Raw genomic sequence first — 16,958 nt, 5'->3', positions numbered from 1 at the left:
AAGAAACAGGACAGAAGAAACTGTAGAGAATATATTTTTGGTGCATGTCTTGCTAGCTGAGAGTTCACTGAGAATTTGATTATCTATCTTCCAGTTCCGAACCTTTGACCCATGTAAACAGCTGTGGTGTAGCCATCCTGATAATCCCTACTTTTGTAAGACTAAAAAGGGACCTCCACTTGATGGGACTGAATGTGCTGCTGGAAAAGTGAGTATATCTATTTACACAATAAATATGTAACGTGTTGCATAATTATCATCTTTAAAGGTCTGGAAAGTGGTGAACACAGCTGCACTGTCATTTTTATGAAAACCATAGTATGCAAGGTTTTATTATAGTAATGTACTAAGATAGTATACTAGATCCCTGTGGCTAAGGTAACAAATTATCACAAACTTGGTGGCTTGAAACAATGAGTATTTATTCCCTCACAGTTCTAGAGGCCAGAAGTCAAAAATGAATTTCAGTGAACTGAAATCAATGTGTGGGCAGGGCCATTCTCCCTCCAGAGGCTCTAGTTGAGAATCTTTTCTTTGCTGCTTCCAGCCTCTGGTGGCCACCCCACATTTCTTGCTTTGTAGCCGCACCACTCCAGTTTCTGCTTCTGTGGCCACATTGCCTTTTCCTCATTTTGTGGGTCAAGTCTCCCTCTACCCCTCTCTTATAAGGATACATGTAATGGCATTTAGGACCCCATGGATACATTTTAAAATGTTTAAGTTAATCACATTTGCAAAGACCCTTTTTCCAAATAAGCTAACATTTACAGGTTCCAGGGATTAAGACTTGGTATCTTTGGGACTACAATTCAGCCCACTATTGTCAGACTAGGAAGAAGCAACTCAGCAGACTATCTGCCCCCCTGGTAGTGGGATCTGATTGACCTGCTGGCATCCTGTTCCTTGTGAAAGCTGCCCAGAAATAAAGTCATGTGAACGTATACAGAAGATTTGGCCTTGTTCCTTAGGGAAGGATGCCCAGGGGTTTTAAATCTCAAATTGTGTAGTCAGGATTGAATGCTCAGAAATTGGCTTAGTGTCAAGCTATGCTACTCGTAAGGGCAAAGATCCCAAAACAAAGGCATGTTAAGAACTCAAGTTGAAGAGCTTTGACTAGTTTAGAAATAAGAAATTGTAGGCAGGACCAAAACCTGGTACAGAAGATTTATATGGCATTTAGTTCTTTCAAAGCTCAATTTCAAATGTGTATAAACTGTACTTTTGACAAGGATTATATGCATATCAATAATAAAACCTGTCTTTTTAAGTATTTGCACTATATTAGGAACTATGCAAAGCACATTATATACAATGTTTTGCTTTGGGAAAATTCAATGTCATAAACTTCTGACTAAAAACAAGAGCATAACGAGTTGATTCAGTTTTGCTTTATAAAAATTATATAATTAACTTTTTAACATCCAACTTTCTTAAATATATTGGTGTTATATTGAAATTTATAAAAGTTGAGTTTTAACAAATGCTTTTATTGTATGTAGTGTGAAAAAGTAAGTCAAAATGTTGGAGAGGAAAATGACTAACATCTCTTGAGCACCTGCTGTATGCAGGGCACTCTAAGCTGGGTGCCTATAGTATCAAAGTTCTGGTAGCCCCACTTAATTACTTCTTGGTCAGATGGCCTTCAACTACTTATGAACCTTTCTGGGCCTCAATTTTCCTCATCTAATTGGTGATGATTATATATATGACCCATCTATCTCTCAGAATCATTGTGAATGAAAAAATTTACAAGTTAAATAAAAGTGCTTTGAAAGCTGTATAGGTTTTAGACATGTTATATTATCTAAGTCAAGACATATTTTATGTTATCATTTTTAAAAAGATCATATAGCCCTCAAAATATTCTGATATGATATAGGTAGTGACAGATGAAGGGTAAAATATTACCAGCTGTGCAAGCTGGGTGCTCAAAGAGTTCTTATTGATTATAATGTTTGATGCTCACTGGGGAATGTATCATTTAAAAACTTAGTCTGAGTGAATGTTGTTTTTCCATTTTAATTTTATACTTGAAAAATACAAGTCTAAATTACCCTTTGATAGGGTATATTAATGATACAATTGCTTTTGGATAATTTTAAATGCATCTCCACCTGGAAGAAAAAAGAGCAGTAACAAAGCCCTTTAACTAGATGGTTCTTGTATAACAACTTCAACTTTAGTGTATGCATGATTTTAATAATTACCCTTTGTCATTTTTCTAAGTGGTGCTATAAGGGTCATTGCATGTGGAAGAATGCTAATGAGCAAAAACAAGATGGCAATTGGGGGTCATGGACTAAATTCGGCTCCTGTTCTAGGACATGTGGAACTGGTGTTCGTTTCAGAACACGCCAGTGCAATAATCCCATGTGAGTATATCCTTGTAATTCTCATTATTTTTAGAGAAACCAGAAAATACTTCAATATTATGTTATTAGTATTCTGTTTTATAAAGTGCATGTAAAACACAGGGCAGGAAAAGAAATTGTTCATGGTTCATAAACCAGTCTGTGTTTTCGATACATCTCCATTTATCAGTCTTGTGACAAGCAGTCAGTGATGAAGATAAGAAGATCAAATGGAGATTGAATATTTTTAAAGAAGTTTCTGTTCAGGAATATTAAGAAGCTGAACAAGGAAAGTAGGTCACTGTGCCCTAAGGGCGTGGGCATGGGCACTGCGAGATCGACTGCCAGAAGCAAGGGAGTGTCCAGGAAAGAGCGGTACCAAGCATACAGACTCACTGTCTTCAGGGAGTGGAATGTGATTGCTTCAGAGGAGGGCAAAAGAAAGATTGTGATAGAAGGCCAGGTGACTGTTGGGGGAAAGTTATCCACTCATTCACTCAGACTACAGTTATTGAATCTCTATTGTGTGCTCAGCAATCTTTATGAAGAAAAAAACAACTGAATTATCACATTTAGAGGATTCTTCCTTGTCTAGGGTTTTATATGTGAGCAGCTTTTTCTCTCTGTTTCTGGCAGCAGGATGGCTCTGAGCATGTCTTTCGTAAGACTGTCTGATGCCACATACCTGCCTTCACAGGAAGAGATGATGGTAGTATTAGAAGTAACAAAGACAATAAAAATTAAAAGATCAGCTAAAGTTCATTATGAGCCAGGGTTTGTTAGGAGTGCTTTAAATAATGTCAACTCATTTAATCTTCGCAATTTTCCTCAAAGGGAAGATATATTATTATTTGCATTTTACATATGAGGAAACCGAGTCATGGAGCAATGACCAAAGTTTCTTTGAGCTGCATCTATGTGTTTTATGCATGGTGGAAAAATATCATTGTATTGATTCAATATACATGCTTTTTTTTTTCTTACACACTTTTGCCATACATTTAAAATCTATGAATTGAAAAGCTGATTTAAGTTGAGCTCCGTGTTTTGTTTTATTTTTCCACCCAGCAGGGAGAGAAGGGTGCTTTTGGAAAGGGACTGAAATTAGGAAGTATGAGTTCATTCACTTTGTGCTGGCAGCCCAGAAACTCTGGCTTTATGCCCTCAAGCACTGTGTCTGCAAGCTTCAATTGCTAGACAGAAGCCAAAAGGCCTTTTTAAGTATTGTCTTTTCTTTAGGCCCATCAATGGTGGTCAGGATTGTCCTGGTGTTAATTTTGAGTACCAACTTTGTAACACAGAAGAATGCCAAAAACACTTTGAGGACTTCAGAGCACAGCAGTGTCAGCAGCGAAACTCCCACTTTGAATACCAGAATACCAAACACCACTGGTTGCCATATGAACATCCTGACCGTGAGTAGCCTCCTGCTCTTCTCCCTGCTGTGTGGATGGTTACTCACAGTTTAAGCTTTGCCAGCACCAATCCCATGGACTCTTGATCCCTACTTGGTAACTCAGGAAACTTGGTGCTTATAGGAGTACGTTCTCTTCAGTTTCTAAGAATAAGGCTAAAGTACCCTTTCTGTAAAGAGGTAAGAATTGTGCAATAGTTCCTGGCAAGCAGCACTATCACCATCACTGGTGAAAGACCAGTGGAAAGGAATGCCTGGGAGAGATGTTGGAATTCCTGATTCAACCAAAATCCCTCTACTAGGAAATACTTCTGGAATATTGTGATCTTTCCTTTCTGAACGACTAGAGAAAAATCTAGTTCTTTGACAATTGAGTCAGGACCAAGAGAAAGATCATTATTTAATAACAAAAGATACCTTATAACCTTTTACTTTTATACTATCAGCTCATTTAAAAAATACATTTAGAAATTTTCTTTTTATGTTTCACTTCTTACTTCTGAATTTTTGGTTAAATATGTCCAAGTGGCAACTTTTTGCCATACTTCTTATTTGAGTGAATGAAAGGAAATAGTCATGTGATTACATACACCACTGGGTTCAGTTCAAATCCGCCTTAAAGGAAAGAGGAATACACATAAGAATTCGAAGTTGCAATGCATTAAGAAGAAATGCATTATGTTTATCTATTTTGGTGAAGTGAGTTGCATCCTGTAAGAGACAAAAACTATGGTAGGTAATTGAGGCAAATCAGAGACATTCTTTAGTGCTCTAATACTACAAAAACTAAACTGGTTTCGAATTAAAATTTATGTAAGAGCTATGGTGAAATCTAGGGTTGCCGGGGGCAGTCCCGGTTTATCCCTGTTGTTCCTGCTATTACTAGAGCCCCTTTTCTAGTTTAGATGATAAATTATATGGTCACCTTAGCTAAAACAAATATGTCAGGTGTACATACTTTTCTCCTTACTCCTTATTTGTTTATACAGTATTCCTTTTGTTTTTGGGAAATCACATTCAAACTTTATATTTAAAAATAAAACAAACTATGCTGTTCAAACATGCCATTTTATGTAAATAGTTAATTTTATCCTCCATCTTATGCAGCCAAGAAAAGATGCCATCTTTACTGTCAGTCCAAGGAGTCTGGAGATGTTGCTTACATGAAACAACTGGTGCATGATGGAACGCGCTGTTCTTACAAAGATCCATATAGCATATGTGTGCGAGGAGAGTGTGTGGTAAGTTCAAATTGCTTTCCCAAAGGCTTTCTACAGTATCTACGTTTACTGTCATTCATCTGCACATTTTTAATTTTTTAAACTATTTTATCTTTGAAATCACATTACAATAAGTGTCCGTGAATAGTTCAATAGCTAAAATAAATGTGGGAGACATTATACTTTCTCAAATCAAACTTTGGTCACTGGCAGAATCAAGGTTCAAATAATTTTCCTAATTTCCAGCCAAATGCCTTTTCTGAGTAACTCTGAGGCCTCTAGGTTGGGAATACAAATTGGTAATGATGCATTTGCTTCGGATATTTCAGTAGCCATCTACTATTAAAATATAAGGTCTTTTAAAAAATAATCAGTGCTAAGTGTATTTAATCTTTTGTTGTAAAGATAATAAGACATGTCTTTCTCACCTTCTAATCAATACTAACCTTAAATGCTAAATTTTACATTAGAAGAAAAGTTGTGGAAAAGCAAACGTGGTTTTTTTTTGCTCCATTTAATCTCATGTTAAAAATGCATTTTATTTCTTGTGTTCATAGTTAAATTGATATGAAATTATCTTATTAACTGAAACACTGCTCCTAATGTATATTTCCTGTATACTTCAGCAAAACTGAAGTGTTGTATTAATGAGTCTAAAGTAATTGAGCTTACATTTTCCTGAAAGTATAGTATGTCTTGTTCAGCTTTTACCTGCCACAGTACCTAGTACATTAAATGCATGTGTCCTTTATTTTCCCTGCCATCTTTCATCCCATACTTTTGAGTGCAGTAGTGTATTGTGTATCATTATTCTACAGTGATTTGCATTTAGAACATGGCTTGGTTCAGAAAACCTTCAGTATTTCCCCGTTTCATGGGAAAGTGTAAATTCTTCCTGGTATTCAAGTCTTCTGCAGTCTGTTCCATGCAGGTTTTTCATTGTTCTTTCCTTATCATGAAACACTAACCTTCCATTGGTTTAAATATGGGTTTAGATATTGACCTCTGAACCCACTTTCCATGAACATACAACCTCTCTGGTTTTGTTGTAACTCATCTGCTCTCCTGAAATGCCTTTCCATTCTGTGTTTCTCTGGCCCCTGTGAAAGTCTTCACCACTCTTGTGAAACTTTATCTCACATCCTAACCATCTTTTAAAGATTACACTAATATACAACTCACTATATTATCCATCATCATAAATGTGAGAGCAGCAAGGGAAAAGCACTTCCTGTTTTTTTGTCTCCTCAGCATCAGCTACATCTGTGCTCATTCTATGTGTGTTTGATGACTACGACAATTTAAAATGGTGTAAATATTTCATTGGAGTAGAGGAAATATATCCTTTATTACTTAGGGTACAAGTCATTTGATTTCCCACTATTAAAAAAAAACTAAGGTATTAAAAATCATGACTACAGTGGCAGTTCACTGTAAATTGGCTGACTGTGGGCCATGAAGGGTTCATCATTCTCTGGGATGTTGACCACTACTGGGCACATTAAAATTAGCCACATTTGACATCTTCTCTCTCCAGAAAGTGGGCTGTGATAAAGAAATTGGTTCTAATAAGGTTGAGGATAAGTGTGGTGTCTGTGGAGGAGATAATTCCCACTGTCGAACCGTGAAGGGGACATTTACCAGAACTCCCAGGAAGCTTGGTAAGATGAGGTCTCTCATGAATTTAGTATGCTTCTCTGTGATTTGTACTTTTTGAGGCTTCTTCTTTCAGAAATGCAGAATTTTCTCTATAAACATAACCACAATTTAGCTGCTGATTTATTGTTATTCAGATTACCTTTTAAGGAACTTAGAAACAAAACAAAACAGAAAAAAACTTTGAATGAATTCATACTCCATAGTGTCAATGATGAAAAAAATACATACTAAATTTAGAAAAGAAACAAATAAAATCAGTATCGGTTATAATAGCTAGCCAAAATATGTATTTTATTTTGCATTTTTAATAAAATGCAGATTGAATTATTAGAATTGATGTTTATTTTGAATTCCTGTTGCACATAAATTATTGATCAGGAGTTTAAAAATTACAAAACTTTAGATACAACTTTTAAAGTATCACATTAGTTTTGCTTATTTTAAAAGTGAACAGTTTTATCCTGCTTATAAATCTAGGAATCTTGGATCTGTATTTCACATAATTTTTAAAAATTTACTTTAAACAAAATTGAGGTACAACCAAAAACTAACCTGAGATGTAATTGCTCATGTCTGTAAATGTTTATGCTTGTAACATAGTCAATAGCTTGGACTTAGACATACACTGAAGGTTCAAAGGCAGAACAAAAAGCTGTCGTCATACATCAAATAATAGGCAATATTATCTATAGTTTAATAATATTCAGTGGAATTTTCATAAAAGATTTGTATACCAATATTTATTACTGAATAATTTCTTGAGTTCATATCAGATATTCAGTTCTTCAATAAGGATTTATTGGGCAAATGTTTCTGGGATTTCAGCACTTAAAGATAAATTTGATGTGGTGTTTGCTTAAGAAGATTTTCATGTCTTCCAAAGAGCTGTTGGTATCTTATAAAATCATGAAAGTAAAACAAAAACAAAGAAATATGGTTTACATTAAGTATATTGTCATCAGGGTGATTTTTCCTTTTATAAAAAAGTCTTCATCCAAATGAAATAATTCTCTTAGTTTCTTGTTTTTACTCCCATTATACCCCAGCTACCCAACTCAATTACTAGGAGACTATATTCTAATGTTTTTCTTGTTACTGATGTCTTTGCTATTCCGGTGTGATAAATTACTTTATTTTGTACTTTGAAAATTGTTAAAAAGCAAATATTGCTGTTTCTGATTGATTGCATTATTTTATTAAAGCAAAGAGAAATATAATTACATACATGTATTATGTTTCAGTGGAGTCAAATGTAATTTTCTTCATCTTTCTGTGAAATAATGTACTGTGCTTTCTTTATTCGAGTTACATTTTATTATTTTCTTTTGGATGTAAAATAATTCATTTTGTTTTATTTCCACAGTGAATTAATGTAAAGAAAAGGTTTTTCCATGTTCATTCATTCTATATTATGTATAATATAAAGTATTGGTACCGTTTTTCAGATAGCTCAAACATTATGCTAAACTTGCAAATCAAGGCCAAAAGAACATTAGAAAATTTTCATCTGTCATACCAATTCAAACGGTTCAAAGATAATCTAACATCCATATCTTTGCACTAATATTGTCATCATAGTGATTTAATAGACTGATTAACCTTTTCCAACAGGAAAACATTTAAGCAAGAGGTGCCATAAAGAATTGAAGTTGCTGGAAAATGAAATCTGCAAGTATTCAACTTCAAATCATCTATTTAGCCTTACTTTCATGCTTAGTCTTACTTTCATTGACTATTAACAGTTTATTGGCATTATCTATTACAAATGCATTGTGACTTCAACACATAAACTTACAGAACATATTTTATATCTTGCCTAACAAAATATATGACTTATGAGATAGTCAATGAAACAACAAGACTTTGATAAACATGAACCCACCACTAATTAAAGACATTCTATTTAAGGGAAGACAAGAGGCGCTTTCACTTTACCCAAAGGAGCTCGTAATATTTCTCTTGCTGAAACAAGAGAAGCTAAAAACGTACTGGGTAAGTTGTAGCAAACTGCAGAAAGACGGGCATCCATAAATGGCATCAAGCTGTTTTGTTCTACTTGGCATCTTAAGCATGTTCCTTCTAGCCACTGTGTACTCAGACAAACATGGTACATTTCATGTGTTAGACTTTACCCCAGGCTAAAGTGCTCAACACCCTGATCCCAAAAGGACCACTTTATTTAGTTAGGACACTAATAAATATTGTGAAAAAGTTAGGTAAATTTATTCATAGGTATATATTATTGTACATATACAAATGGCAAAAACACTTTTTTTCTTATTTCATCAATAATTGTGGATTGATAACTGCATTTCTGTTAATACTCTCCGTAGAATATGTACTGGATGTTTCATAATGTATTGAAGGTGTAGGTTACATAATCTTCTTATATTCATTTATTTATATGATAATGAGATGTATAACATCTGTTCTAATTGACCTGACTATTGTCAGGTCATAATATTTATGACTTATGAGCATAATATTAATTCTAAATGACTGTAAGATAATTTTTAGGACGTGTGATAATATCAACATAGTATGTGATATATGACATTTACAGTAATAGGAATGATATATGATTTTAAAACCCAAAGCAACCAATTAGGCATATTGATTTTCTTATTTCTGGCTTAGGAGGTTTTGAAAAGGTTAGGGTGCATATAAAGGCAATGCGTAACACAATTTGCACACATTTTCCAACTAAGTGGTTTGAAATCCACTTTGTCAATTTGGTTAAAATAGTCCCATCATAAAACTTGTCTAAAGCTTTAAAATTAATGCTGATCACAAGAAAAATGAAAGCACTGATTTTTCTGTTGTAACTCCTTTATAATAAAGAAGGCTTTAAATATGAAAATATTTTAATAATTAGAAGTTTAGCTATCTATAGTTCCCTCTTAGACTTTTAAAATAATATGTAGGCAGATAACATATCCCAAAAAGTTCACCACTTAAGTGAACTTTCATTAAAAGTTGACTCCACTTGAAAAGGATGGTTTAGAAAACACAGAGAATCACACAGGGGGACGCAGGAAAGTCTAGTATTTGCCTGAATTGTTGTTGACATCATTTGAAGGTCAACACAAGATAAGTGACTAATACATTGGTAACAAGATTAACTTTTTTCCCTCTTTAATAAAAAAAAAGTTTCCTCTAATTTCATGGTGGATCTCACAAACGCTACCAATGCTTTGAAGTTAATTTCTGAAACTGCTTCTTTAAATTTATGGATGCCCTCTTCTGCATGCAGAAGCAGTAAGAATGTAGTGCTCAACTAACCATGGTTATTGCTTTTGTTTTCTTCTTTGCTTCCTACAATATTTACTGCACATGCAAAGGGTACCTTAAGATGTTTGATATACCCCCTGGGGCTAGACATGTGTTAATCCAAGAAGACGAGGCTTCTCCTCATATTCTTGGTAAGTGTTTCTGTCTGCTGGCTCTGCTTCAACATGCACTGAAACATTGAAATGTCAAAGAAATCATAAATATAGATATGTGTATATGTATATACGTATATGTACATATATGTGCATACACATATGTAAGAATCAAAATCATATATAAATGCATTAATTGAATGTTATGTAGGTTTTTTTGGTCATTTCTCCCAACTATGCTTACTTTAAAATAAAAACTATAAAAAAATAGAGCTTGAATTTTTTATGGAAACTGGGGTTGGTTCCTAATTATATGAGGGAAAAAATCATTTGACAAGCTTATATTTCTTATACACTTTTTGCTCTGTAATGGGGATAAGAAAATAAATATGTTAATAAAATCAACTAAATTAAGGAATGTCAGAAAAATTCATCATACTTATGTTGACAAATAAGTTCTGATATTTTGATTGATCCAATACTGCACATTGCCTTATTTTTATTGTGTTTTACATTCTTTGAAAAGCAACCAACCACAGGTGAATTTTAGTAATCTAATCTTAAATTATTCTAATATCTGGCATGTGTCAGGTTTTTGACTGGCACATGCAGATCCATTTGCCACAGAGAGCTGATTATAATTTCCACAAGAGATTTTTTTTTCTTTTATGAGAAGATTACGTGGAAATGTCACTTTAAAGAGGTTTAAATTTAAATTGTATAGACAAGTGTAAACATAACTTTCCTATTCCTTGGCCTATAAGAACACTAAGATAATTTCCGAAACTAAGACATCACATATCAACTCCATGAGAATTTACAGCAAATCGTTTTATTTCAGTTGTGACTTTAAAACATGAATTGTTTTATGGTGTTTCATAGAATTTTTAAACACATTTAAATTATGTTCACTACTAAATGTAATAATAGCCTATCAGTCAGCTATAGGCCTTTCTCTAGTATTTAAAATTCCTTATTTCTCATCCTAGAATTCATATTAATGTCCTTGGAAAAAATAGACCACTATAAAGCCCAAGAGGAATAGATACATTTAATTAAAATTACTCATGTTTTCCACACATTTTCAATAACGGTAGTAACATCAAATTTTGCTTTCTAATATAACATTATATTCTGATAAACAAATCTAAAATTTAAAATCCTAGTCATTATTTTTTACTCACTAAGCCAGCATTTTATTTCATTTTATAATATGTAATAAATGTATACTACATTAAGAATTCCATTAGCAGTAAGCAGCTTTTTCTAACTATATGAGTAGGTGATATGGCTCTGAAATTTTACAATCATGAGAACTAAATTGTTGGCCTAAAAATTACTTCAACTATGTTGGATGACTATAAATATTTTGACCAACTTTTTCAAAAATGCAATAAATAAACCATTATGTTATATGCTATCCTAGCATAAATTGTTTCTATTAATTATTGAAAAAGTAGCTGTCATTTTCAAAATATTCCCAGTTTTGTAAGGAAATATATAGGATAAATGATTTAGAAACTATTAACCTCTTTGACGATGTTTTCAAATGGGAATATTTGCAAACATTATTTTTGCCTATTTAACCATCTTGCCATATTTTTGACTAGTTAGGAATGCTTCGTGAGAGTTTTGAATGCCTAATCAAGACAATGGGAATAATATCAGAACTAACACCCATTTTGATTGCTTGCTACTAATAAAGAAATATGGTCATTGATTTGTAGAAAGGATATATGTGCTGTGAATCTTCAGCACTTAATATGATAAAATAAAATGTATGCTGGTTACTCATTTTTCTTCCTTTAGCTATTAAGAACCAGGCTACAGGACATTATATTTTAAATGGCAAAGGGGAGGAAGCCAAGTCGCGGACCTTCATAGATCTTGGTGTGGAGTGGGATTATAACATTGAAGATGACATTGAAAGTCTTCACACCGATGGACCTTTATATGATCCTGTTATTGTTTTGGTATGTGGCATTACGGGCTCATGGTATAGTTGGTTCAGCTTATTTTATAATTAATCTATCTGAAAACACTTTTACCTTGAACATTAAACGTACTTTGAACATTGAAAAATGAGTTGCCTTTTAAAATAATTCCATTTATCTTCCCCCATTCTTTGTGCAATATTTTCATGTAATTCATTGTATATACATATTATAAACTGAATAATGCAGCATTCTGATTTTTGACTTAAATAATCAGTTATCTTTTAAAGACAACACTAAAAGTAGATTTTTGTATTTACCCACATATTTACCATTTCATATGCTTTCATTCTAGTTTGTAAATCTAACGTTCCATCTAGTATCATTTACCTTCAATATAAAGATCTTCCTTTAGCATTTCTTGTGGTGTGGGTGTATCGGCAAGTAATTCTCTCAGCTTTCAATGATCTGAAAATATCTTTATTTTCACCCTCATTTTTGAAGGATATCTTTACTAGATATAGAATCTGAGGTTGCTAGTTTTTTGCTTTTTTGTTTCCTTTTTTCCCTTCTTTGAACACTGTTTTTATGATCTAGCGAATTCCAAGGGTTTGGGGGCTGAGCAAAGAAAAAGATATGGCCACAAGGTGGCAGTAGCACACACACACTTTATTTGAGCGCGGCCTCAGCCGGTTTGCAAGTGGGACCACCACCCAGAGGACAGAAGGGCAAGGGAACTTCTGAGGAAGAGGGGAATCTGAGGTGGTGTATGTGCCTAGGTGGTGTCATTCAGCAGCACAGCAGAGAGTCTGTGAGTCAGAGGGCTCCAAGGGAGGCAGCAGCGTGAGGTCCTTATAGCCAGAAGGTCTTACTCATATCTAGCAGACGTTGGATGCAGTTTCCTATAGCTGTGCAAAGCAGGCAGCCCCCAAATGGCTAAAACTCCCTCATTTGGGCAGCATTAAAAACAATTGGATGTATGAAAGTTTGTGTTTGGCAGCAGAGGGCTTTTGAGCTAACAGATCTCAGCCTCAGCCTGCTGTGAAGAAATAACCTAGGGGCCAATATACAGGAGCCCTCTTTTACTCATTTATACAACACTTGCCTTCTAGAATCCATCATTTATGAAGAGAAGCCTCATTTATATTGCTGCACTGTGTGTAATGTGTCAGTTTTCTCTGGCTGCCTTTTAAGATTTTCCTCTTCATCTTTTTGTTTTGTCTTGTTGATTTAGCAGTTTGACTGTGATATACTCAGTTTACGGTGTTCTTTGTATGTCTTATGCTTGGGGTTCAGTGAGAATCTTGGCTTTGTAGGTTGATGTTTTTGACGACATTTGGGTAAATTTCCCATGATGTCTTCTCCTTCATTGTTTTTCCCAAACCATCACCCCCACCCCATCTTCCTCTTCTTTACTCCTAGGACTCATTTAAATTTGTTGAAATTGTTCCACAAGTCTCAGGCTCTGTTCATCCTTTTATAATCTTTTTTAAAATACATTTTTCAGATTGGATTATTCCTTTTGAGCTCTAAGTCACTGTTTCTCTTATGTGATCTCCAGTCTGTCCTTGAGCCTATCCAGTAAATTTTTCATATCAGATAGTGCACTTTTCTTTTCTAGAATTTCCATTTGGTTCTTTCTGTTGTAATAACCATTTTTCGGCTAAATTTTTCATAATGTTCACTCATTACATCTAAGTTACCCTTTAAGTTCTGGGTCTTCACGTTGTCTATTTTTATTTTATGACTCACATTTCCTGCTTCTTTTTTTCTTGTACACTCGACATTTTGGAAGATAAATTGTAAGATGTCTGGTTTTGTTCTGGCAGGCAGTTAAGTTATTGTCAGATCATCCTGATCCTTTAAGGCCTGGTGTTATTCTTCCTTGCAGCTAGTCTATTTTAGTGTTGTCCTTCTTCCCATGGTGTGGCCTTTCTTGGTGCCAGGCTTAGCGCTGCCTGGTTTTTGGTATCTCTGTCCCACTCCTAGCACCCCCCTCACCGTGAACTGCCTGGTGTCTTGGCCATACACAGATCAACCCTCAGTCATGGACCCATGGAGATTTCCAGGTGATCTCTCTAAGCAGACCCCTCTTCTTTAGTGCCCTGCTCTGAAGGTTCCAAACTCTAATCTAGCTCCTCTGCTCCTCAGACGGCTGGACTGGGCTTGGGCTCCTCCTCCCTGTGCCAGGGTCCAGAACCTGGCCCTTTTCAGGAATAAGACCTGGCTTATTTCTCTTCTTAGTCAAAGGATTGGTGTCCTTTGTCATGTTATCCATTGCCAAAAAGAGAAAAAGTTTCTGCAAATATTTTGCCCAGTTGTACAGCTTTTAATATCAGGAAGGCAACTCCATTTCTCCCTCATGGATGACAGCAGAAGACATCTACTTGATTTGAAATTTATTGTTAGTTTCTGTTTTATACAGAAATTTTATTTGTTGGATTTCCTATAAAATATTATACTAAAGTCAAATTGCTCCACTCAGTTTTTAGTCTTTTTTCCTCTGAAAAGTAGTTCCCTTTTGAAATATCTGTTCGAATCTTTTGCCCATTGTCAAAGTTGTTATATTTTCTTTTTGTTGAGTTTCAAGAGCTCTGTGTATATTCAAGTCCTCTGTGAAATACATGATTTGCAAAATGTTTTCTTCCAGCCCATATGTTGTCTTTTCATTCTTTTAGTAGTTTCTTTCATGGAGCAAAATAATTTTAGCTTGACCGAAGTCCAATTTATTAATGTTTTCTTTTGTGGATCAAGATTTTGGTGTCATGAAATTTTTTTGTGTCTAATCCAGCATCAAAACGTTTCCTCCTACTTTTTTTGGTAACTGTCTTAGTTTACATTTAGGTATATGAATCACTTTGGGTTAATTTTGTATGAAGTATTAGGTCCTTATTTTTGCATATGGATGTCTATATTAGTTATCTATTGTTATAAAACAAATTACCCTCAAACTTAATAGCTAAACACAAACATACCTATAGTTTCTGTGCAGCATGTATCTGGACACCACTTAATTGACTAGTTCTGGCACAGAGCATCTGATGAGTTTGCTGTCAACTTGGCTAGAGTCATCTCAGAGCTTGACTGGGGGTTACTCTGCTTCCAAGCTTAGTCACATGGTTGCGAAAGGCCTCAGATGATTGTTACCAGCTTTTCCATGTGGTGGGTAGCAGTCCATGATTCCTTGCCACCTAAGCCTCTCCATTGGATGCGTATACATCCTCACAATATGACACTGACTTCCACTACAGCAAGTGACTCAAGTGAGACAGAACATGGGACAGTGAAACCAAGACGGAATTCTCAGTCCTTTTTTACCTAATCTTAGACATATTTCTTAAACCACCACAATGTCTAGTTATTTTAGCACTATTTGTTAAAAGACTGTTCTTTCTCTATTAAAATACCTTTCCAATTATGTCAAAAATTAATTATACACATTTATATGGGTCTATTCTAGACTCTCATTCTGTTCCATAATAAAATATATATTAAAGTTTTATTTAGATTATTTTAAATATGAATGATTGGAGGCCAGAAGCTCTATTTTGCGCTAATATAATTACTTTGTATTATTTTCTAGCAACATGAGTATCTGGCTTTAGAGACCTGATGCTTAACCATCATGATAGATGCTTCAAGACCTGCCCACTGATTATAATCTGACCACAGCAAGTGGTGTGGGCTAAAGGTACAAGAGGGAGATTTGTAGCTAGGAGACGAGGGTGTGGACAAGCAATGTTCTGTCATTATGACATTGCTTTTCCATTCTGAGTTCTGGAACATGGTGGCTAGGCTGTCTGGGGCAAAGAGAATTAGATATCTGGCTAAAGTGTAAGGGTTGTTCAAATGGTGCTTGATTTTTTAATGCTGCTTTAAAAACAAAGACAGGAAAAAGAGAATAAAAGCCAGATAACCAGATCCTCAACCCCCACTGGTTTTAGTATCACCTCATTTCTCAAACAAAAGGTAGTTGTAAACATGTAGTTTGGAATACCAATGAATTGCACTTTTCTCCCTTTGCATAATTAGTAAAATCCTATGAAAGCTACATGAAAATCAATTAATTTTTTAAAAGACAAATTTGCCCTGAACAAAATTAAAAGGCAAGAGACAAACTGAGAAAATATTTGCAACTCTTATTACAAAAAGGAATTCATATCTTTAGTGCACAGATTATTTAGGAGAGAAAAAATATGTGTACAGTTCCAATAAAAACCAGAACAGTCATGCAATGTACAGTATTCAAAATATAAGTGAGTAAGAAACTGAGGAAAATTAAACTTTATTAGTTATCAAATAAATAACAACTAAAATCATGATATTTTTCCCATCCAATTAATGAAGATGAAAATTATGTAACATGTAGTGTCAAATGGCCACTTTCATACACTCTTGTTATTAAAATAACAATTGTTCGAACTGTTCTGGAGGACCATTCACCAGTCTATCGGAAGAACTAGGACTCTAAAGTGTTTGTTCCCTTTAGTCTACTAAGAAAAGCCAGAAATCCCCAGGAAGTTGGGAAAATTTCTAATCAATACAAATATTCAAGAGTTACCGCACACTTATTAACAATAATGCATAACACTTTTAGGATTACAGACTATGCTGACATTTAAAAGTATATTTTCTTTTTTTTTTAACTTTTTTTGTACAAGTGCAATTTAGCTACATCGATATATTGCATTGTGGTGAAGTCAGGGCCTTCAGTGCATCCATCACTGGGGCAATGCACATTGTACCCACCAAGCAAGTTCCCATCATTCAACCCCCTTCCATTTCCTCTGACCTCTCTGAGTCTCCAATGACCATCATTCCACACGCCAAAAGCATGTTTTCAAAGAATATTTACTATCTTGAGAAATGTGCATGAAATAAACAAGGCCAGAAAAGTATATATGTCTGTACACACACACACACACACACACACATACACAATGCAAATGTCTTGAGGAGCTATCACAGTAATAAAAGTGACTGGTTTTCTCTAGTTC

At 34.6% G+C, this 16,958-nt stretch overlaps 1 protein-coding gene across 1 annotated transcript in view; it reads left to right on the top strand.

Moving 5' to 3' along the window:
* The window catches only part of ADAMTS3 (ADAM metallopeptidase with thrombospondin type 1 motif, 3), a 288,200-nt gene that overhangs the window by 253,897 nt on the left and 17,345 nt on the right, over window positions 1-16,958 (top strand). The window contains exons 11-17 of the mRNA XM_011927136.1: window positions 95-208; window positions 2,227-2,372; window positions 3,591-3,766; window positions 4,873-5,006; window positions 6,523-6,646; window positions 9,986-10,066; window positions 11,837-12,000. Of these exons, the coding sequence (XP_011782526.1) occupies window positions 95-208; window positions 2,227-2,372; window positions 3,591-3,766; window positions 4,873-5,006; window positions 6,523-6,646; window positions 9,986-10,066; window positions 11,837-12,000 (939 nt within the window). The remainder of the gene's footprint in view (window positions 1-94; window positions 209-2,226; window positions 2,373-3,590; window positions 3,767-4,872; window positions 5,007-6,522; window positions 6,647-9,985; window positions 10,067-11,836; window positions 12,001-16,958) is intronic.

This window comes from Colobus angolensis, unplaced genomic scaffold (genome assembly GCF_000951035.1).
Source record: "Colobus angolensis palliatus isolate OR3802 unplaced genomic scaffold, Cang.pa_1.0 Scaffold70, whole genome shotgun sequence".
In the NCBI taxonomy this organism is placed as follows: Eukaryota; Metazoa; Chordata; class Mammalia; order Primates; family Cercopithecidae; genus Colobus; species Colobus angolensis.
Note: the sequence above shows the minus strand (reverse complement) of the source record. Positions and strands in the feature narration are given on the sequence as shown.